General features: G+C 39.1%; 1 protein-coding gene across 1 annotated transcript in view; it reads left to right on the top strand.

The window, feature by feature from the left end:
• Positions 1-24,654, top strand: part of DROSHA (drosha ribonuclease III) — a 136,538-nt gene that overhangs the window by 73,636 nt on the left and 38,248 nt on the right. Inside the window, exons 20-23 of the mRNA XM_025388491.1 lie at positions 9,728-9,835; positions 11,962-12,100; positions 12,785-12,845; positions 24,263-24,322. Of these exons, the coding sequence (XP_025244276.1) occupies positions 9,728-9,835; positions 11,962-12,100; positions 12,785-12,845; positions 24,263-24,322 (368 nt within the window). The remainder of the gene's footprint in view (positions 1-9,727; positions 9,836-11,961; positions 12,101-12,784; positions 12,846-24,262; positions 24,323-24,654) is intronic.

Here is a 24,654-nt window from a genome sequence, read left to right as displayed (position 1 = left end):
TTATCATGTAGCATTAATGACCAAACATCTGAATATATTTTAGAAGCCATTTTAGTCATATTTTTAGGATAGGGTCTTTTTGCATCCTTAATAAATGTTTAGTCCAGTGCAGGTTTGTCTAGTCACAAGTCATATATGTTAACATTTTTTATTGTTTATTTGGCCTTTGTTCTTAATGTAAAGATTTTGATGATGTTTAATAAAACCTGTGATTTTTTGAGAAAGGGACCAAGAGTGTTTTTGTTGTTTTTTTACAAGTGGAATTGGCTGTGGCTTACAATGATATTTAATTTCTTATATTAGAATAAATGTTTTCTTTTGGTGTGTTTTCCTCACATAAGCTGGTGGCATATCATAATGCAGTTTAACACCTCCAAAATAAAAACATTTAGTATTTTTGGTAATAAAGAATAAAAATCTAATTGACTGGGAAATAGCAGTTAAGTGAATTTATACATCGAATACTTTGAATAATTTTATGATTATTCAAAGTCTTTGAACAGATAGGCTCATACTTAATTTTTAGAAGAAAGGATTTATCTAAAATCCTTGGTAGTTTTTCTTTGTATTCAGTAGTTCATTGATATAGAACCTACTGTTTTTTAGTAATAATTGCTAGTAGGTTGCTAGTAAAAGCCTTGAGATGCTATCTGGTGGCTGCAGGAGATGGAAACCATTGCGATAAATCTGAGATGGAGTGACCTCAGTACCAGCATCTCCCTCTGGAAGTACATTTCCCCAACCAGAGAAGTTACCAAGGATTGTTAGGAGATTAGAAAATTCTATCTGGTGCCCCAGCCAGTGTTAAGAGGATTGAAAACCTAGGAGTAGGTGCTATAACTTGTAATTAAATGTGAACCGAATATGGACCTGTCACTATGTTTGTGGATAAATCATTGAATAATTTTTTCTGTGTTGCTGCTTGTTAGAGTGAATTCTGGGTAATGTGGAAGAAAAAGGAATCAAAACCTGAATCTGAGTCTAAAAAATTCAGCATAATGACTCAGAAGAGGAAGAAAAGCAACATGCTGCAATAGGACCTGCATTTTTTAAGAAAAGGGTTTCACACACTGAGGTTAAATTGGTATGTTCTGTAGAGGGAGGCGCCTGGACCCTGTGCTATACTGAGAAGGTGGTCCATGGAAATCAGTAAACTAACTCGGAAGACATGAAAAAAGGAGCAAAGAATTTACACCATCACAGTCACATCACCAGGAGGAGACTCATGCCAAATGCGGGGACACTGTAACTTCTTAAGGAAAAGAAAGGAAGCACAGGTGCCTGGAGAACTGTTGGCCTTTGAGGAAAGCTGAGTCGTGGTGGTTGGTATTTGTATTGAGTGGACAGAGAGCTGTATTTGGACTAATTAATGAATGTGCTGTTTTCCTAGAGTGGCCATCTGGAATGGGATGGAAGGCTGCCATGCATTATCAAACTATCTGATTCTCTTGCTCAATGATTTGTCAAGGAATGACTCAACAGTGAAAAGTAACATCTCTAGGGATTCACAGACTTTGGACAGCAAGTTGAAGGATGTATTTTCTAAATTAGATCTTGTAGCAGAGGGAAGGAGGAATGTCTGAGGGCAATGGCTTCATAGTTATTGTTAACAAAGGAATTTTGATTTTTAGTCTGTATGAGATACTTGATTTTTTAATTGGAGCATAGTGCTGCTTGTGAAGAAAGGAAAGATTTGTTTAAAGACTAACTGACCTGATAGAGAATTTTTTTTTAAGAGATGGGAGTCTTGCTGTGTTGCCCCGGCTGGAATGCAGTGGCTATTCACAGGTGCAATAGTAGTGCACTCTGGCCTTGTTGCCTTGGACTCCTGGGCTTAAGCAGTCCTCCTGCTTCAGCCTCCTATAGCGGGAACTACAGGTGCATGTCACCTCGTCTGGCTAGTATTATATTTTATTAGGAGTAATTTAAAACATACAAGATGAAAGAGAAAAGTATAATGAACTCCGTAAACTATCACTTAGCTTTGACTGTTATCAAAAGCATCATCAAATACCTAGTCAATGTTTACATTTTTCTCGTCTATTAAATTTATTTTAGTCCGTTTAAATTTGGGTCCACGTGAGATCTATATATTGTGATTAATTGATGTTGTTTAAGTCTCTTTAATCTGTAGGTTCTCATTCCATTTCTCCTTTTTTTCCCTTGCAAACATCTGTTGCTGAAGAAATTGGGTTATGTGTCCTATAGAGTTCCTACAGTGTAGTCTGAGTTTTGCTGATTGCAACTTTCTGGTGTCATTTACCAGGTACTTCTGCCCCTTGTGTTTCCTATAAATTGGTAGTTGGATCTAAAACTGCACTGTCCAGTACCATTGGTTGCATGTGGCTATTTAAATTTAAATAAATTAAATGAAATTAAAAATTCTGCCTCTCAGTTACTCTCACCACACTTTGAGTGCTCAGTAGACATATGTGGCTACTGCCCATTACAACAGCACAGATAATAGGATATTTCCATCATCATAGAGTGCTCTGTTGAATAGCACTGACCAAGTTTAAGTTCAGTTTTTTTGCAAGATATTTTCACAGGTAGTGGTGAGGACTCTCTTTATTTGTATGTGACATTATCAGTCATCGATGGATCGTTTACTTAGACCCAGTAATTAATTAAGGTCTGCCAAAATGATATTCTAATTCTGTCTTTCTTCATTTATTACTTAAAATACTTTTAAAAAAGGATCTTTTCCTCATCAACTATTTGATTACCCTGAGATACAGATCCTGTGGGACAGCACCAAAAATTACTCGTTTGATTTATTCCATAAAGCACAACTAGTAGTCCCAGATTAACAATTTAACAGCACCACCACCAATATGGTGATGCAAAATAGTTGCTTGTTTGTTTGGGAGGACAGATGATCTTTGACTTACAATGGGGTTACATCCCAGTAAACCTGGAGTAAGTTGAAAATATCATAAGTTGAATTTTCAGTTTATGATTGGTTTATTGGAACATAGCCTATCATAAGTCGAGGAGCATACTGAATTAATATTGCTTACATGTCATTGTAAAGTCAAAAATTTTTAAGTCTTACCATTGTAAGTTGGGGACTGACTGTTCTTTTTTGTCTTTGATTATCTATAGCTGTATCTCACTGGAGATTTACACTCAGTTTTCTGTATCTCGTGGTTATGCCACAAACTGGATACACAGAATTCATTTGTTTCATTTTACTTTTGATTTTAAGGGTTCCATTGACTGACTGACCAATTGATTGAGTCAGGGTCTTGCTGTGTCACCTAGGCTGGAGTACAGTGGCACTGCGATCATGGCTCACTACAGCCTTGAACTTCTAGGCTCAACACATCCTCCCACCTCAGCCTCCCTAGTAGCTGGGACCACAGGTGTGTGCCAACATGCCTGGCTAATTTTTCTATTTTTTGTAGACACGGGGTCTTGCTTTGTTGCCCAGGCTGGTCTCAAACTCCTAGGTTCAAGTGATCCTCTTGCCTCAGCCTCCCAAAGTGCTGCAATTACAGTCATGAGCCACAGTGCCTGGCCTAGATTCCTTTTAAAAATTAAAGATTGTTTTATAATTATGTAAAATGTTCGCATGACTCTGCAGTCAGATTTACAGAGTCAAGTGTATTTTTTTTTTTTAAGTCTAACTGCTATCTCTGTTCCTTGTATCGTTTTCTTGCCACCCACCCCCGATAGGTAACTGTCTTTTAAAAATGGCTTGTGGCCGGGCACGGTGGCTCACGCCTGTAATCCCAACACTTTGGGAGGCCGAGGTGGGTGGATCACGAGGTCAGGAGATAGAGACCATCCTGGCTAACACGGTGAAACCCTGTCTCTACTAAAAATACAAAAAAAAAAAAAATTAGCCGGGTGTGGTGGCGGGAGCCTGTAGTCCCAGCTACTCGGGAGGCTGAGGCAGGAGAATGGTGTGAACCTGGGAGGCAGAAGTTGCAGTGAGCCGAGATTGTGCCACTGCACTCCAGCCTGGGCGACAGACCAAGACTCCGTCTCAAAAAAAAAAAGAAATGACTTGATCTGGCTGCACATGCGGTGGCTCACTCCTGTAATCCCAGCATTTTGGGAGGCGGAGGCAGGCAGATCACCTGAGGTCAGGAGTTTGAGACCAGCTTGGCCAACATGGTGAAACCCTATCTCTACTGAAAATACGAAAAATTAGCCAGGAGTGGTGGTGTGTGCCTATGGTCCCAGCTACCTGGGAGACTGAGGCAGGAAAATAGCTTGAACCCAGGAGACAGAGGTTGCAATGGGGCAAGATCATGCCACTGCACTCCAGCCTGGGAAACAGAGTGAGACTCCATCAAAAAAAAAAAAGGCTTAATTTTTTATTTTTATATAAGCAAATATATATGTATTTTTGTTTGTTTTCCTCTTTCTTGTATGAATGGTGATATCTTAAACACACTTTTCTCTACTGAGATTTTGTTCACTTAACAATGTGTCTGGACCAGGTGTGATGGCTCAGACCATAAATTCCAGTGCTTCCTCCAGTGCAGGAGGATTGCAAACTTAGCCAGGTGTGGTGGTGCACACCTGTTGTCCTAGCCACTCAGGAGGCTGATGTGGAAGGATCACTTGAGCCCAGGAGTTTGGGGCTGCAGTGAGCTATGATTGTACCACTGTACTCCAGCATGGGTGACAGAGTGAAACCCCATCTCTAAAAAACAAAACAAAACAACAGTAACAACAACAACAATAACAACAAACCATGTGTCTGGGAGGTCACTCCATAGCAATGTATAGAGCTTATTGATATGTTCGGCTTTCTGTCTGTAAAACTGTTTTATATGAAATCCATTATATTGGCTTTGTTTTTTTCCTTTTTATATCCTTTGTATTCAGGAAGACTTGTATTTTTATTCTAATGGTTACCTTTATACTGACAGCTTTATAGTATAATTACATTTCTCCCTTACCTCTCTTTCTTTCTGTGTGTATGTGTGTGTGTGTATCTTGTTGTCTTTTAGTAAAAGTAGCTTCTCTCTGCTTCTTCCCATAATCCTCTCTCTCACCTGACATCTAATTTGAAGTGATATCCTTTTGTTGCAAGTTAATAAGGCAGGCAGCAAACTCATCCTACTCTTTATATATTTCTTATTCTCCCTTGTTTTCTGATGGTTGTACTAATCAGTGTTAGAATGTTTAATTATTTCTTATATTGACTCCTTTGTGATTATCTACCAATAAAAATACATTTGCAAGTAATCATCAGATCATATGTCATTGTCAGTCTCCCACCTCCCCTTTCTCATTTGTCTGAAGCTCATTTTCTAAACCATTCCTCAAGAAGGCCTTATAGAAACAGTGGTCCTTGAGTTTCTGCATGTTCCTCACAGTTTGACTGTGGTCTTTATTTTAACGGTCAGTTTGGCTGGATATAAAATCTGTGGATCACATTTTCTTTCTTTAATATTTTAAATACATTCTCATTGTTTTCTGGCATGAAACATAGCTGTCAAAAGTGTGGTAACAATATGGTCAGGTATAGGTACTCACGACTGTAATCCCAGCACTTTGGGAGGCCAAGGCAAGTGCATCACCTGAGCTCAGGAGTTTGAGACCAGCCTGGGCAACATGGCGAAACCCCGGCTCTACAAAAAATTAGCTGGGTGTGGTGGTGCACACCTGTGGTCTCAGCTACTTGGGAGGCTGAGGTGGGAGGATCACTTGAGCCTGGGAGATGGAGGTTGCAGTGAGCCGAGATCATGCCACTGTACTCCAAACTGGGTAACAGAGTGAGAACCCATCTCAAAAAAAAAAAAAAAGTGTGATAACAATATGAGTTTAAGTGAGTTGGTCCTTTTGTCTGAGTGCCGAAAGGATTTTTTCTTTTTCTTTAGAAACCAATAGTTTACTAGAATATGTCTCAGCTCTTTTCAGTTAATTTTTTCAGGTATGCTGTATATACTTTCAGTATATACTTTCAAGTTGTCTTTTATCTCAGGAAAGTTTTCTTTTTCTTGTATTACACATTTCATTATTTTCTTTTATTTTCATTTTTAAAGTACTCCACTTATATGCATCTTATATTTTTTTCTTTGCTTCTCTTCTGGATCTATCATGTTCTCTTGAATTCTTCATTCAAGAAGTGGTAATTACTTCTTGCATCTTATATCTTCTTATAAGATATATGTGTCATATCTTTTTTGCTTCTCTTCTGGATCCATCATTTTCTCTTGAATTCTTCGTTTCTATTTTTCAAAAGTACTATTCATTGGGTTAATCTGATTTTGTGTTCCTTCTTGTTTAGTCTTGAAGTGGTTATCTCCTTTTATGTTTCTTTTTCCTGAGTTTTGTCACTTCTTTTCAAATCTTCCTTTCCTCTAATCTCATTTCCGAATTTATGTAATATTTATTTGTAATTTGTGTTAATCCTCCTATGGTTTTATTTCTTTGCTTAGAAGGTTATTGGTATGTTTCTCTGGAATTTTTTCTTTTCTTTTTTTTTTTAAGACAGAGTCTCGCGATCTCGGCTCACTGCAAGCTCCTCCTCCCAGGTTTATGCCATTCTCCTGTCTCAGCCTCCCGAGTCGCTGGGACTACAGGCGCCCGCCAACAAGATAATTTTTTGTATTTTTAATAGAGACGGGGTCTCACCGTGTTAGCCAGGATGATCTCGATCTCTTGACTTCGTGATCCACCCACCTCGGCCTCCCAAAGTGCTGGGATTACAGGCGTGACCCACCGCATCCAGCCTCTGGAATGTTTTTATTATCAGCAAGGATGTTATTCTACTCCTCTTCTTAGAAACATCTTTGAATGGGATTTGATCATGATTCTTTTCTGTTGCTCCTTAAGAAACTAAAAAATTAAGTAAACTAAATGAAATATTTTCCTGTACTTTTAGAAAGGGGGTATAAGCCAGGATAGTTTTTCATGGTTCTGGAGCTCCTCCTCCTGTTGTTTTTGCAGTGATAAAAGAAATAATATGGCTTCACACTACGATCTGCCCCCTCCGCTTCTCTCCTCTGCTTTTGTCTGGACCTTCTCTCTTTTGCCTTTCATTATCCCTCTCTAGCGAAATGTGGCTTGCACTCCCAGCACTTTCTCCTCATTGTGAGGCTTTTACTTGTAGGGAGCTTCACCTTTTGTTTTTTTGTTTTGAGTGTTTGTAGGTCTCAGGTGTCTTCAGCACAGTTAGACTGTCCTCCCGTATTCACTTAATGAATTAGATTCGGCAGAGCTCTCTCCAGTTTGGGTTATTTCCGGTGAACATGTGTTGTTAATTTTGAGTTTCTTCCATTATCAGGGCCTGTCTCTTCTCTCACACAGATGCTGAGACGTAGCTCTTTCTCCTCATCCACTCTTAGTTAGGGACTCAAGGGGGTACCTTGTCATTTAGTTTTTATGTAGATAATGTTCATTGGTCTTTCATTTTGCTAGTCTAGTTGCTCTATTTTTATGGGAGAATTTGAGTTTCTTTTTTTTTTAAATTAAAGCGGTTGGCAGACATAAAGATGCCAGACATAAAGATGATTGTATTTTAATATTGCGAAGACTGATACTTTTAAAAACTGAGCTAGAAATTTAAAGTCTTGTAGGTAACACTGAGACTTGATGTCTGGGATTCAAGATGGAGATGGGTCATCTATACCCTTCCATGGTACTCACAAAAGGTTTATTTGGAAGGAGAAACAGGCTTTGTTTGGAGCAGATTTAGAGAAAGTGGTTAAGGGATTCAAAGCTGTTTTACATGAGAAAAAGTTAAAGGAAGTAAGGTAGTAAGGTGTAGGTTAGCTAAAACAAGATGTGGAAAGCCTGCCATTAAATGCATTTTGTTTCTGGGTAGAACTCGGGTTAAAGGGGTAAAACTTCCAAAGATACAGATTTGGGCTTAAAGTTAATAGTAATTTTCGGGCCCGGTGCACTGGCTCATGCCTGTGTAATCTTAGCACTTTGGGAGGCTGAGGCAGGCCGATACCTTGAGCCTAGCAGTTTAAGACCAACCTGGGCAACATGGCGAAACCTCATTTCTACAAAAAACACAGAAATCAGCAGAGTGTGGTGTTGCACACCTGTAGTCCCAGTTGCTGGGGCTTGGTGGCTGAGGTGGGAGGATCTCTTGAGCCTGGAAGGTCGAGGCTGCAGTGAGTTATGATTGTGTCACTGCACTCTAGCCTGGGTGACAGAGTGAGACCCTGTCTCAAAAAAAAAAAAAAAAAGGTAATTTTTAAATAATCAGCAGACTCTAAAGAGGGTTTTATTTTCCTGACAGGCAGCGATTCATGTCTCATAGGAAATATTAAGAAAGTAAACAATTCACCAGGTTGAGTTCATGCTTTAGAAAAGGCAGTTGCACTGAGTAGTCTTCATGTCCTAACCCATGTCCTATCCACCTTGAGTTTTTAGCATCAACTCTTGAGCTTCCTGCAGTTTAAATGGCTGGAAAGCTATTATACTTTGATTGTGCATGTTGTTTCCATATTGTTGTGTTTATCAATATAGCACTTATAAAAACAAAGTGGTTAAAGTGCTGATAATTAAAATTCTAATGGCATATTTCTAGCTTTAATGGCAAAAACAATGTCTTCACCTTTTCTGTCTCCCACACATATTGTAAGGCTTTGCACATGGAGGTGCTCAATTATATACTTACTGAATTGAACTGGCAAGAAAGATTTTTTGTTGATTAGAGATCCTATTTGGTAGAATGAATCTTTCTTTATAAGTTAATAACATAACTAATTTCTATAGTTTGAAGCAAATCCATTTTCATGTACTTTTAAACAATGCCAGCTTAAAATACTTCAAAGACTGAAATAATATAAAGCATATGTCAGTCATTCTGTGGGCTGGGTCCATCCTCCAGGTTCTGATGAATAAGAATGACTCCCTACATTCTTTTGTGTTCTTGGGAACAGTATTAAGGAAAAGAAAAAGATATGCCTTCCATGAAATTATCTCCCAATAAGGAATTTATAGCCACATGAAAAGAGATTGAAGGAAAAATTTAAATTCTGTGTCCTTGGGTACCTTAACTGTACTGGTGTCTTTCTAAAAATTGTCTTCAGAATGTTAGATCATTAAATGTTAAACCTAGGGTGGCATATCTGGTTGAGAAGCTCTTAAAGGATAGTCATGGGCTTCAAGGGTTTGTGAACCCATTAAAATTGTGTACAACTTTTGCATGTTTGTGCACAAGGACATTTTTCTGGGGAAAGAATCATTTTTCTTGGATTCTCAAAAATATCTTGAGCCTAAAAAAGTTTCAAAATGAATGAATCCTAATCCATTCCCCTTTAATTAAAGGTAGACAAGGAGGCACAGAAATGCATGTGACTTACTCAAAGCTACCCTGCTGAATACTGATAGAACCAGGGCTATTCCTAATGGAATGAGGGCTAACAGACCTTGTTCTAAGAAGATTTTTGTATTTCCTCTTTTAATCCTTTTAGCTATCCTTGAAAGTAGGTATATTTATTATTCTCATTGTGCAGATGAGGAAACTGAAGCAGAGAGGTAAGATAACTTGCCCCAGGTCACACAGTGAATAAGTGGCAGAGCAGGATTTGGACCCAGGCATTCTGATTCTAGAGACTATATACTCTCAACAGCTACAGTCTCTCACAGAGGATTCTCTGAATGCCATGAAGCCAATAAGCTGTTTGAGGACTTAGTGAGATGGAATTTGGAATGTGAAAATGGTTCTGACTTGTTGTAAAACAAATGAAGTGACTTTATAAGTTTTTATAAAGTTAAACATATTGAATACTTTTTTTTTTTCTAGCATGCAATGATGTTACCTGTTCTGACCCATCATATCCGCTACCACCAATGCCTAATGCATTTGGACAAGTTGATAGGATATACTTTCCAAGATCGTTGTCTGTTACAGGTAAGAATTATTCTCCTGTAAACTCACGTCATAACAAGATAGGAGTAATTCATCTTGCACGTCACAAGTGGTACATTGGGTTTTCTATCCTGGGAAGTGACAGGGATTGATAAAAACATAGTTCTCTCCATTGCTCTACCCTGGTTGCCTCTGCTACTTTCCAGCCCATTCTCTCACATTTATTTGAGATCATCCCTAAAAAAATTGACTAAAACTGAAATTTGTCAAATCTGAGTACCTTCTTCCAGCTTTTCCTCCTTTATGTCTCTCCTTTTCAGGTGCTGAGAATTCTAACTTCTCTGAAAGATGTAGTTTTTTTTTTTTTTTCTTTTCTGGTATAGAGTTTTGCTCTTGTTGCCCAGGGTGGAGTGCAATGGCGCAGTCTCAGCTCACTGCAACCTCCGCCTCCCGGGTTCAAGCGATTCTCTTGCCTCAGGCTCCTGAGTGGCTGGGATTACAGGTGCCCGCCACCATGCCCAGCTAATTTTTGTATTTTTAGTAGAGACGGACTTTTGCCCTATTGGCCAGGCTGGTTTCGAACTCCTGACATCAGGTGATCCGCCGGGCCCACCTCGACCTCCCAAAGTGCTGGGATTACAGGTGTGAGCCACTGCGCTCAACCTAAAGATGTGGGGTTTGACGTTTGTTTCCAGAACAGGGCTTGCGTCAGAGATCTGGAAATTTGTTTTGGTCACTTAAAAATTTTTTTCAGTAGATTTAGGGGTACAAGTGGTTTTTGGTTACATGGATGAATTGTATAGTGGTGAAGTCTGGGCTTTTAGTGTACCTGTCACTTGAATAGTGTACATACACCCAATAGGTAGTTTTTCATCCCTCACCCTCCTCCCAACACTCTTCATCTGAGTCTCCAGTATCCATTATACCACTCTGTATGACCCTGGGTACTCATAGCTTAGCTCCTACTTGTGAGTGAGAAGATGCAATATTTGGTTTTCTGTTTCTGAGTTAATTAACTTAGGATAGTGGCCTGTAGTTCCAACTGAGTTGCTGCAAAAGACATTATTTCATTATTTTTATTGTGGAGTAGTGTTCCATGGTATATGTATCCCACGTTTTCTTTATCCACTCATCAGTTGATAGACACTTAGGTTGATTCCATAGCTTTGCAATTGTAATTGTGCTGCAGTAAACATAGAAGTGCAGGTATCTTTTTGGTAGAATGACTTCTTTTCCTTTGGGTAGATACACAGTAGTGGGAGGACTGAATCAAGTGTTAGATCCACTTTTAGTTTCTTGAGAAATCTCCATACTGTTTTTCGTAGAGGTTATAGTAATTCATATAGCTTATATAAAGTTCAGTGTATTATAAGCCTTCCCTTTTCACTGCATCACACCAACACCTGCTGTTTTTTGGTTTTTAAATAATGGCCACTCTGACTGGGGCAAAGTGGTAGGTGGTATCTCCTTGTGGTTTTAATTTGCATTTCCCTCATGATTAGTGATGTTGAACATTCTTTCATGTTGGTTGGCCATTTTTATATCTTCTTTTGAAAAATGTTTGTTCATGTCATTTGCCCACGTTTTAATGGGATCATTATTATTTTATTATTATTATTATTATTTCTGGCTGATTTGTTTTAGTTCCTTGTGGATTCTGGATATTAGTCCTTTGTTGGATATATAGTATGCAAATATTTTCTGCCATTCTGTAGGTCGTCTGTTTGCAGATACTTGGGGAGATAAGATGGAAAGATCAGGGCTTAAAATTCGAATAGACAGACAGCTCCCTTTCCTGCTTAATTTAGGATGATACAAAGATGGTGCCCCCATGCTGAGTTTTTGTTTTGTTTTTGTTTTTTGAGACAGGGTCTCCCTCTGTCACCCAGGCTAGAGTGCAGTGGTGTGATCATAGCTCACTGCCGCCTCGACCTCCTGGGCTCAAGTGATCCTCCCACCTCAGCCTCTTGAGTAGCTGGGACTCCAGTTACGTGCCACCACACCAGGCTAATTTTTTATTTTTTGTAGAGATGGCGTCTCACTGTGTTGCCAGGCTGGTCTTGATCTCTTGGGCTAAAGTGGTCCTTCCTCCTTAGGATTACAGGTGTGAACCATTGCATCTAGTTTATGCTGTTTTAAAGACTGAACTTATTTTATTGAAATTTTAGCTGGCCATGACTCATCCAAGTCATCATTTAAATTTTGGAATGAATCCTGATCATGCCAGGAATTCTTTGTCTAACTGTGGAATTCGGCAGCCCAAATATGGAGACAGAAAAGTTCATCACATGCACATGCGGAAGAAAGGTATGTCTGGATGATTTTAAGATGTGAAGATCCTATTTTGGCCTGTGTTTTCTGTTGTAAATTATTTCACTTCTAGGAATGGTTCCCTGGGTGACTCTTTCACCATTTCATATTCTAGTGATTACTGACTCTTTTTTTTTTTTTTTTTTTTTTGAGACAGAGTCTCACTCTGTCACCTAGGCTGGAGTGCAGTGGCACAATCTCAGCTCACTGCAACCTTTGCCTGCTGGGTTCAAGCGATTCTCCTGCCTTAGCCTCCTGAATAGCTGGGATTACAGGCATATGCCACCATACTTGGCTAGTTTTTTTGTATTTTTATTAGAGACAGGGTTTTGCCATATTGGCCAGACTGGTCTTGAACTCCTGACCTCAAGTGATCTACCCGCCTCTGCCTCCCAAAGTGCTGAGGTTACAGACATGAGCCACCGCGCCTAGAGCCACCGCATGGACTCTTTTATAATATTTACTTTGAGCAAGAACTATAATAAGGGTTGATGAGTTTTTTAGAAAAATTTCTTTTTCCTATCCAGTGTTTTAAATAATTGTTTATTACACTTTTAGACAGGTAGATTCCAAATCTTTTAAAATCACATTGACATGAGATAATTTTTTTCTACTGTAATATGATGGTCCTATAATTCTTCTATCCATATTTACTTGTGTATTTGTTTTTATTTTAAATAGGGATTAACACCTTGATAAATATTATGTCACGCCTTGGCCAAGATGACCCAACTCCCTCAAGGTAAAGTTGATTTTTAAAAAACAACTTGATTGATACGTAATTCACATACTATACAATTTACTCATTTAAAGCATACAATTCAGGGTTTTTAGTAAGTTCACAAAATTGTGTATCCATGGCCATTATCTAATTTTGCAACATTGACATTACCCCAAAGAGAAACCCGGTACCCATTAGTAATCTCTCCCCATGTTCCTTAGCCTGCCCAGTCCTAGGCAACCACCAATTTATTTTCAACCTCTATGGATTTGTCTCTTCTGAACATTTTATATGAAAGGTATCATGTAAGTCAGTTCTTTGCAATTGTCTTCTTTTACCTAGCATGTTTTCAGGATTTGGCCATAGTATGGTATGTGTCAATACTTCATTGTTTTTATTGCTAAATAATATTCCATGATGTGAGCATACCATATTTTATGTATCTGTCCTTCAGTTAATGGGCATTTAGATTGTTTGTACTTTTTGGCTGGTGAATAATGCTGCTGTGAATATTTATGTACAGATTTTGTTTGGACATATATTTTGATTTCCCTTGGGTATACACTTAGGAGTGGAATTGCTGGGTCATATGGTAACTCTGTTTAACCTTTTAAGGAACTGCCAGACTGTTTTCCCAAGTGGCTGCACCATCTTATATTCCCAGCAGCAATATAGCAGGGATCCAATGTCTTTACATTTTTGTCAACACTTGTTACTGTCTGTCTTTTTTATTCTAGCCCTTCTATTCTAGTAAATATGAAGTATTATGTCATTGTGGTTTTGATTTGCATTTCCCTCAGAGCTCATGAAATTGAGCATCTTTTCATGTGCTTATTGACTATTTGTTCATCTTCTTCGGAGAAATATCTGTTCAAATCCTTTTCCCATTTTTAATTGGGTTATTCTAAATTATTGAGTTATAATAGTTTTTAAATATATTCTCAGATACAAATTCCTTATCAGATTTGCAAACTTTTTTTTCATTCTGTGAGTTGTCTTTTCTCTCTCGATGATGGCCTTTGAAGTACAAAACTTTTGATGAAGTTTTAACTATCCTGAGTTTATTGCATTTCCTCACAAATTTTTGGATTAGCTTGTCAATTTCTGCAAAGAAGTCAGTAGGGATTTTGATAGGCATTATGTTGATTCTGTAGATCAATTTGGAAATCATTACCATCTTTTTAAAAAATGTTTATTTAAAGTGTGGTTTGTTACATAGGTAAACTTGTGTCATGGAGGTTTGTTATACAGATTATTTTATCACCCAGGTATTAAGCCTAATAGCTATTAGTTATTTTTCCTTATCCTCTGCCTCCTTTTGTTCTCCGCCCTGCGAAAGGCCCCATTGTGTGTTGTCCTCCTCCATGTGTCCATGTAATCTGTGGCATTTGGTTTTCTGTTCCTGTGTTCGTTTGTTAGGGATAATGGCCTCCAGCTCTATCCATGTTCCTGCAAAGGATATGATCTCATTTGTTTTTATGGCTACATAGTATTCCATGGTGTAGAAGTACCACATTTTTTTTCTTTTTTTTTTTTGAGACAATGTCTCATTTTGTTGCCCAGGCTGCAGTGCAGTGGCATGATCTTGGCTCACTGCAACCTCCGCCTCCTGGGTTCAAGCGATTCTCACACCTCAGTCACCTGAGTAGCTGGGATTACAGGTGTGCACCAGCGTGCCTGACTAAGTTTTATATTTTTGGTAGAGACGAGGTTTCGCCATGTTGGCCAGGCTGGTCTCCAACTCCTGGCCTCAAGTTATCCATCTGCCTTGAGCTCCCAAAGTGCTGGGATTACAGACCTGAGTCACTGTGCCTGGCCCCAAATTTTCTTTATGCAGTCTATCATTGAAGGGCATTTAGGTTGATGATTACCATCTTAACCTTTTTTTTTCTTTTTCTTTTTCTTTTTTTTTTAACATAGAGACAGGGCTTTTGCTATGTTGCCCAGGCTTACCATCTTAATCTTAAGTTTTCTGATTCATGAACTTGGATGTCTTTCCATTTATCTGTCTTTTAAAATTTTTTCAAAATGTTTTATAGTTTTCAGAGTATACATTTTGCACATCTTTTGCAAAATTTATTCTGAAGTATGTTATTCTTTTTTGTGCTGTTATAAATGGAATCTTTTTTTTTTTTTTTTTTTTTTTTGAGATAGAGTCTCGCTCTGTCGCCCAGCCTGGAGTGCAGTGGTACGATCTCGGCTCACTGCAAGCTACACCTCCCAGACTCATGCCATTCTCCTGCCTCAGCCTCCTGAGTAGCTGGGACTACAAGCGCCCGCCCCCATGCCCGGGTATTTTTTTTGTATTTTTAGTAGAGATGGGGTTTCATCGTGTTAGTCGGGATGGTCTCCATCTCCTGACCTCGTGATCCGCCCGCCTCAGCCTCCCAAAGTGCTGGGATTACAGGTGTGAGCCACTGCGCCCAGCCTGGAATTGATTTCTTAATTTCATTTTCAGGTTGTTGATTGAAAGTGTATGGAAATACAGTTAATTTTGGTGTATTGGTCTTATGACCTCCAACCTTGTTGCTCCTGTTTATTAGGTCTAATAGTTTTTTAGTGGATTCCTTAGGATTTTTTTATACATGAACTAATATTATCTACAAATAGCAATAGTTTTACTTCTTCTTGTGTAATCCTTTTAATTTCATTTTCTTAACTTAGTTGCCCTGTCTAGAGCCTTCAGTACAATACTGAATAGAAGTATTGAGAGCAGATCTTTGTCTTCCTAATCTCAGTAGGAAGCATTCAGTCTTTCACTATTGAGGATGATGTTAGCTGTTGGGTTTTTATAGATGCTTTCAGAGTAAAGAAGGTCTCTTCTATTCTTAGTTGCTAAGTGTTTTTATCATGAAATGGTGTTGAATTTTGTCACATGCTTTTTCCGTAGCTGTTAACATAATCATGTCATTTTATTCTCTTATTCTAATTGATTTGGGGTGTTAAACCAACCTGGCTTTCCTGGAATGCCTCCCACTTGATTGTGGTGTCTCATTCTTCTCATGTGCTGCTGTATTCAGTTTGGTAGTATTTTGCTTAGGATTTGTGTGTCTATATTCACAAGATACTGGTTTGTAGTTTTCTTTTCCTGTGATGTTTTGTCTAGTTTCATTACAATGGTAATACTAGCCTCATATAACGAGTCAGAAAGTTTTGTACGTTAGCTTTTCTTATTTAATTTCCTGGTTTTATAAGATACCTTCCCATATTGATATTCTCATTTATGTGTGGTCTTGAGGCCTTCGAAGAATCTGGGAATGGAATGGCGTAGGTCTATATAAACTTATTAACACAGTTTGACAACTGAATGGAAGCAAATGCTTAATGGCTGATGAGGTTCTGGGGTTGCTTGCAAGGAGGATTATCTTTGTGTGTGAGGTACAGCAGGTTCTATTTGGAAAGCCAGTAGAGGAAATTACTTGAGGGTGGCTTTCTTTTTAAGATGGGGGGTTGGAAAATGGAATAGCTATGCTTATCATTCTGGGGATCCAGACAGATGGATTAAAGGTGGACAGAGTAGGGTTGGAAGTGACAGGAAATTGAGGCAATTACTTCAGCTGCCCACTGGCCTCCACAAAAATTGCCAGCAATGGCTGACATGGCTTCCTTTTCCAATATCTCCTTCATGTGTCAGGTTTTTAAAAAATTGACTTGCCTTGAGTTGTTGCCTTTGAGGTTATCATAAACCAAACCTCTTCAATCAAGAGGTAAAAGGAAAAGCAGGATAGAGCTTTAAAATTCTTGTTTGTAAATGATCATCTGCCCATACACCTCACGTGATATTCTGTGAGAGTCTAAGATCAGAAAAGAATGAATTAAAACAGCTCTTAATCACACCCTTGGGGATGGTGTGACCATGGTTTTGTTCTTCTCATGTGCTGCTGTATTCAGTTTGGTTATCTCATTCTTCTCATGTGCTGCTGTATTCAGTTTGGTAGTATTTTGCTTAGGATTTGTGTGTCTATATTCACAAGATACTGGTTTGTAGTTTTCTTTTCCTGTGATGTTGTAAAGTCTGTATTTTGATAAGTAGAATCCTAAATACCCATAGCCCTCTAACATGGCTACACAAACACCATAGACATGTACTTTTCAATGATGAAAATCTGGCTTTAAATCGTCTTTGTCTCATCTTCCCCTCCCGCAGTTGTTGGTATGTAAATTATGTCTTTTGGTAACATCATTCGAACCCCATGATTTATGTTTTCTTTTGCTCTGTTACAAACAGGTGGCTTTCTTACCATGGCAGAAGGGATGACGCTTGAGAAACTGTGTGATGTTTGAATTTACCATTTTGAAAATGATATTGACAGAGAATAAACAAATAATCTCTCTTGTCCTTTGACATTTGGCCTTTGCTGCTTGTGTTGAGAGGCTCTTGCCCTGAATATGATTTTTTTGCTGATGCAGAGTTGACCCCAAGTGTCTGTTCAGAGAGAGCCTCTTGGCGTTGGCTGCCAGGATCTGCTGCTAGTTGACTGCTATCAGCTAGCAGTCCACAGCTGGGCACAGCTTCTCACAGATTGACCCAAGTAAGACAGAGCTGCTTACCTGGGTTGTCAAGCATACCCTGTCCCTTCCCTGTGTGCTGATCGTCATTGTAAAACTTCCTCTGTAATGCCCATGTAACCTTGTAATATCCGGCTCAAATCCTGTTGGTATTTATTTTATGGTACATATTCTTGTTCTTCTGTGCACCCATAATTGTGTTATGGGGCTATTTTTCTTTACTGGACTGTAAGGATTTTGAAGTTCTATGGTCCTACCCATGTTTTTTCTCTCCGTTCTTTGTAACTAGGACCTTTCACAGAACAAGTACTCAGTAAATAAGTATTAAAGGAAGGAATGCCATTCATCATACTACTTTATCCCAGGCTATTTACTTATTGACTAGAAATAGGGCAACGGTGGGGATCAAGAAGGGTTATGGTCAGCAGTTTAAATGGCTGGGTAGTATCTTTCTTAATCTCATTTGGGTTGGGCTAGGGTTTACAAAAAAGGCATGAAGCCTTAAAATTAATAAATAATTCTTGATAGCCTGGCTGCCCATGAAAACTACAAAATAATCAACTTTTATGATGCTGTTATCTCAAGCGAATATGCCACCCATAATTTTAAAAACGTCAGTGTTTAACCAACTAAATGTGAGCTGAATAGTTATATTTAATTCATTCATGCAAATTGTGATGAACTATTACCACAAAAAGGGTGTCTGAAGGATTAGGCATTTGGTGGCATTCAAGTAATCCATGTATTATCAGTAAGACCCTTGGGAAGGAGGGGCCAGAAGAGTAGCAATGGAAAAAAGGGGAAAATCAAGCTGCCTTGGTTTGATTTGATTTTTTTTTTCTTTTGGAGAGTCATTGCTACATATATTGCATAAAAATCTTGGCCAGGCACTATGGCTCATGCCTGTAATTCCAGCACTTTGGGAGGCCAAGGTGGGTGGATCACCTGAGGTCAGGAGTTCAAGTCCAGCCTGGCCAACATGATGAAACCCTGTCTCTACTAAAAACACAAAAATCAGCCAGGCATGGTGGTGGCCTCCTATAATCCCAACTACTCGGGTGGTTGAGGCAGGAGAATCACTTGAACCCAGGAGGTGGAGGTTGCAGTGAGCCATGATCATATGACAGAGTGAGACTCTGTCTCAAAAAAAAAAAAAAAAAAAAATTATTGGACCAACAGAGAGACACATATGGACTATTTGTTAATGTCTCTGTATTTAAGGAAATGGTAGTTGCAAGTATATTTTGCATTAAAAGCACAATAATATATATTAAATATATATAAATTCCACTGAATGAATTTACCACCCTAAATGCTTCAAGTTAATTCCCAAGTCCAGTAGTTTCAGATCTACTGGGTCTGTGGCCTGTCCTCCCTACAAGTGTCCAGGCAGATGCGGTGAGGTGAAGGAATCCTGAATTGGGTAGAAGTTCCCACTGACCTCCAAGGCCCCCTCTAGCTCTACTCTCTGAGTCACTGCTTGAGGCTTGGGATGCCAGAGTGCGAAAGATTCTGCCTACCCTCACTGGATTTGGCCTATCCCGAGATGGCTTTCCTTGGAGTGAATGGCACCTTACAGTACTTACTGTTACAGGGAGATTGTTGTGTTTTATAAAGTGCATTCCTCAGACAAAATGTCCTGTATAAATGTTACAGTTAATCTATATTTCATAATGCCTCTGTTGATTCACTTCTTAAAAACAAATGGAGTGTTTACTGCTCAGTAAACATCTCATCTTGGAACCTGCTAGTATTTATAAGGAGGGTGATTAAAGAAAGTCTAAGCAATGAAAGAAGGAACAAAAGATTTGCTACTGCTATGAGGACTAGCAGCCCACTCTTCCCATTTTTCCAGATAAACCATTGGCTTAGGAATTGTACAGTATAATAATAAACTAAAGTGGTATTTAATCCCCATTCTTATTTATGGCTTATTGCCAGAGTTTAGTCATAATGTAGATACAGAAAAACATATGTTGGATATTTAATAAATGGCAGACTCTTTATTGAATAAACCTGGTTAGAACCATGACCTTGTATTTCAACAAAATGAATAATAATTCAACTTTGTGGTTATTAAAACGTTAGACATAGTTTTTGTCTCCATGAAAGTTTATAAAAGAAATTAAGGTAAAACTGAAAGCCAGTATGACTTCATTTAAAATAATATTTGACTTCAAGCATATACCAAATATGACTTATTGTCATATGTGGCCAAATGTCTTATTATTCTTTAAAAATGCATTAGACATCCAAATATGGTTTGTCCCCAACTCCTTTGCCCCCAGTTTCTTGCTTTCCATGTGAAGATTTTTCTGTATAGTACTTTGCACTATGAGGAACAAGATAAAGCCTGTGCCACAGAAAATGCATTTTTATTTTACTGGCTCATGAAAAAGAATTTATTTTTTAAAACTCACTATTTCTTTCTTATTTCTATCCTTACCCAGGACAGTAGCTTAATAGGTTTCTTGAAATTGCAGGAAGACTTAGGAGTTAACATCGTCTTACCATTAAATCATGCCTCTATTCCTTGATGCTTTCTCCAAGAATGATGGCAGATGCTTTTGAAGTTCTGGTGTATTTGACAGAAAGCAAAATCTCAGTATTGAAAAGTTTTGAAATTTTTTTTTGTTAATATAATGTGTTATACTCCACTGTGGAACTTTTGAGTCACTCTTGGCTAGTGGAGTAGCAACAAAAAAAAGTCCTTTAAAGTCTAGTATATATTTGGTAAAAGTAAGAAAAGTTTGTTTTAGGACCTACTGCTTTTTTTTTTTTTTTTTTTTTGAGACATGGTCTCCCACTGTCACCCAGGCTGGAGTGCAGTGGTATAATCATAACTCACCGCAGCTTTGACCTCCCAGGGTCAAGTGATCCTCCCGCCTCAGCCTCCAGAGTAGATGAGACTACAGGAATGTGCCACCGCACCTGGTTAATTTTTTAATTTTTTGTACAGACAAGGTCTTTCTTTGTTGCCTAGGCTGGTCCTGAACATCTGGCCTCAAGCAATCTCCCATCTCAGTCTCCCAAAGTGCTAGGATTACAGGCATAAGCCACACCTGGCCTCCCCCCACCCCCCCTTTTTTTTAACTGAATTATGAGATTATGAATTTGTCAGCTAGATATGAATGTATTTTCTCTTTCTCTGTCTCTCTTTTTCATTTCCCATTATTGGCTATTACAGTTGAGTATCCCTTATCCAAAATGCTTGGGACCAGCAGTGTTTCAGATTTTTTTGGATTTTGGAATATTTGCATATACATAGTGAGATATCTTGGGGATAGGACACAATTATAACTGAAATTCACTTATATTTCATACATATTTTATATATATGAAATATATATAAGATGGCCTTGCAATGGCCTTGAAAACCAGATGGGTTTAGACTAACATAGCCTGAAGGTAATTTTATACAACATTATTAATACTTTTGTATAGACAAAGTTTTTATTGAGCCTGTCACATAAGGTCAGGTGTGGAGCTTTCCACTTGTGGCATCATATTGACACTCAAGAGTTTCAAATTTTGGAATACTTTGGATTTTGGATTATGGATGCTTCACCTGTAATTGCTTTCCAAAAATGATGTTTTCACATAAATTAAAGGCCATAAATTGAAAGGAGGGTTCAGAATCACTTATTCATTGTTCACAACTTACCAGATTTTTCCTATTACCTTTTATTTGCTGTAAAATTCCAAAATGTGGAGGAATAGTAGGGTAGAAGAATAAACTTACTAATGCAGTAAGTGAAATGATAGCAGTTCTGCTTAAATTTCTAAGTAGATGATTTGGTAGCTAAGAATAATTTACAAATATTTTAAATTTTCTACTATATATGGAAACTATAGGGATACTTTACATATGGAAATTAAACTGGCACACATGAAGCAGAATAATACAGATATGATCTAATTTTGTTGTAAATGGAGTGATAGGGGTTAAAGTTCTGTGGGAATGGGGGGTGGGATGGTGGGAGTTAGCCCGCACCCCTGGAAGCTCCAGTACTTAGGGTCGGCCTCCCAGTTGGCTGTAGGAATGAGTGCGATTTGGGAGAGGTAGCAGGGAAAGGAGAGGGGATAGTATGTGCATGGTATAGTTGTGCAAGTTGATCAACATGGAGTTGAAAGTTGCTGTTAAAAGTAGATAAAAGGGGTGGGTATGATGAAACTAGATAAAGAATGGCCTTGAAAGCCAGATAGGTTGAGAGTCGACAGGCAGCTATTGAGTTTTTTGGGGAGATGTGGTTTGGTGTCAGAGAGATTTAAGAAAGCCCCTGTAGTTAGTGAGGCCAGCTTCCGCTCATGCCCAAGCCTGTCCTTTGCTGTCTTTGCTCAGACCCCAGGGACTCTATGTGTCCTCCTTCCCTCCTCAGTGCATCCCTTTGGTTTTTCTCCCCGTGTATATCCCCAGACTCATATTTTCTCTTTCAGCAGCCAGCCTTGAATCAGACATTCAGGTTCTTCCTCATATTTAGTCATCCCCCCGCTTATCCTTCCAAGGCCTCTAGTGAATGCATGAAACCAAAGATAGTACATAACCCTATACGTACTGTGTTTTTTCCTACACATACATACCTATAATGAAGTTTAAATTATAAATTAGGCACAGTAAGAGATTAACAGCAACAATAATAAAATAGAAGAGTTATAACAACATGCCTTCTATATGCCAAACCCCATGACATGCAGCTTACCTATGTAACAAACCTGCACAGGTACCCCTGAACCTAAAATAAAAGTAAAAAGTAAATAAATAACAGTATGCCAGCATCATGACTCTTGTGCTTTGGGACCATTATTAAGTAAAATAAGGATGACTTGAATAGGCACTGAGATACTATGACAGTCGATCTGGTAGCCCACATGGCTATTAAGTGACAGCATAGAGATACTAGAAAAAGGGATTATCCCAGGTGAGATAGGGTGGGACAGCACAAGATTTTACCATGCGGTAAAGAACAGCATGCAATTTAAAACTTATGAATTGTTTATTTCTGAAATTTTCCACTTAATGTTTTCAGACTGTGGTTGGCCAGGGGTAACTGAAACTGTGGAATGTGAAACCATGGGTATGGGAGGGCTACTATACAATTCCATACAACTTATTATTTCTCCAGCTTACTGTAGTCACAAGCAGGTTTGTCTCCACCACTTCACATATAGCCTATCAAGGGCCTCAGTGACTTCACAGGACTGAATCGGTGGTCTGTTCTCATCTGACTTGAGTCTAAGCAACATTGGGCATGGCTCACCACTTCTCTCTTGAAACACATTCTTCCCTATGGCTGCAGGATAACATGCTGTCCTTGAGGAGAGCATACTGACTTCCTTTTCCTCCTACCTCCCTGGCCAGGTCTCCTTTTCTGGCTTCCCTCCTGCTTGACTTCTCAACTTCAGCACTCCCTGGGTTCATTCCTGGCACCTTTTTTTCCCTCTGGCTGCATCCTCTCAAGTGGTGTCATATGATTCATCACCTGAAATTCTGTCTAACATTGACCAACTCTAAAGATTCATTAGCAACTTTGTCCTAGCCCATGAGCAGAAGGTTAGTATCTAGCACTCTACTGGATCTTTCCATTTGGATATTTGATGGGCACTTCAAAGTTAACGTCCAAAATGCACCTCTTGCTTTTACCCCAAACCTGTTTTCCTTTTGGTCCTCCCCTCCACAGTAAATAGCACCACTTCTCACAGGCTACTTAAGCTAAAGCCTAGACATTGACCTTCATTCTTTTCTTTCACTTAGCTTCCAAATCCCAACTCCAGCTATCAACAATTCTTTTCGGCTGTTTCTCCAAAATACATCCCAAATGTGACGGTTTCCCTCGTCTCCACTGTGACCTCCCTAGCCTAAGCCTCCCATGTGGGAAAGTCTTCTTGCATCTGCTGCAACCTCCCCTCAGTGCTTCTGTGTCCTGCACTCTGTGTCTACACAGCAGCAGCCAGTGTGGCCTGTTGAAAACCTAAATCACTTCATGTCATGTCTGTGCTCAACCAAAGGGGCAGTGAGAGAAGCACGTTAGTACTGAGAGGAGGTGCTCCATTGGCTTCACTGAGACGCAGGAGGAGGTTTTCCATGGGCCACCTTCTTGGTCCTTTCAGCCTTGTATGCGAACATGAGAAAATAACAGCCTGTGAGATACGACTTCATCATATAATTAAAGTGTAAATAAAGTGTAATCTGTGCACTGAAGGGGAAGTATTAATTTTGATGAGTGGCATCGGGCAGGGCTTCATAAAGAAGATAACATTTTTGCTGGGCCTTGAGGGGTGAGTAGATTTTCAGCGTGGCTCATTGTATGGGAGAGAGTAGAAGGCTCTGGGGTGGCAGGGAGCTTGGCCTGAAGAGGCACACTGAGTGTCTTAGGTGATGCCTCTTTCAGAGAATGGCAGGGGTTTTGGAGCAGGGCCCGATGAGTAGATAGGATAGGATAGGAGTGGGTAATGAGGCTGAAAACGTAGATTACACTTATTTTGAAGGACTTCAGATGCTGGGTTGAGTGTAGAGTTGGAGTGATGTGGAACTGGCTTTAGGACATTGTATCAAAACAAATTTTTCAGTGGTCAGAAAATCCACTGAAGGTATTCTTCTGTCTTCTACCTGATAGTAGTAAGGAAATACTCACGATTGTTAGTGAGATACCACTTTGAAGGCTCTGGATGCTTTAAGTCTGGTTCCCAGGGGAAGGAAGCCCCCTGGTAGAAAGCCTGACCCACGTGGTGTGAAGGAATGCACCCCTCCTTCCCATTAGGCAGGTGCCAGGTGCCTCTGGGCTAAGATGGTGGTCTGTGCTCTTAATTATGAGGAATAGGGAAGGTGGTTTGATTACTAAAGGAGCTAACCCTCATGTGCTCTTTTCTTGCGGGGGTGGGGGGGAGTGTTAATATGCTATATTAAGTAATCTTCTTAATTCCCATTGTAGGATTAACCACAATGAGCGGTTGGAATTCCTGGGTGATGCTGTTGTTGAATTTCTGACCAGGTAATTAGGCTTTTTTGTTTTTTACAGTTCCTCAATAATTACATTTTATAGGTAACATACTTATTACATTGCTTTCTTTGTAATTAGCCAAATAAGGCATTGATACACCATGTATTTTATCTGTTTTGTAGAGCTCAAAAGCCACATGTCTGTGGCTCTTGCCCTGACAACTCGCACTCACTGATGCTGTAATGAGTGAGATTACAAGATGAAAGGCTAGTGTCTCTGTCCTGTCAAGTATATGTTAAAGTTGCTTACAGCCACAAGAGATCAGCTTGTCTTGGTCTAGATGCTTCAGAGCTTATATTCAATTTGTAAAGAAAGGGATGATA

The sequence above is a fragment of the Theropithecus gelada genome, chromosome 6 (genome assembly GCF_003255815.1).
Source record: "Theropithecus gelada isolate Dixy chromosome 6, Tgel_1.0, whole genome shotgun sequence".
Lineage (NCBI taxonomy): Eukaryota > Metazoa > Chordata > Mammalia > Primates > Cercopithecidae > Theropithecus > Theropithecus gelada.
The sequence above is the reverse complement of the archived record's forward strand: the minus strand, read 5'-3'. Positions and strand labels throughout refer to the sequence as shown.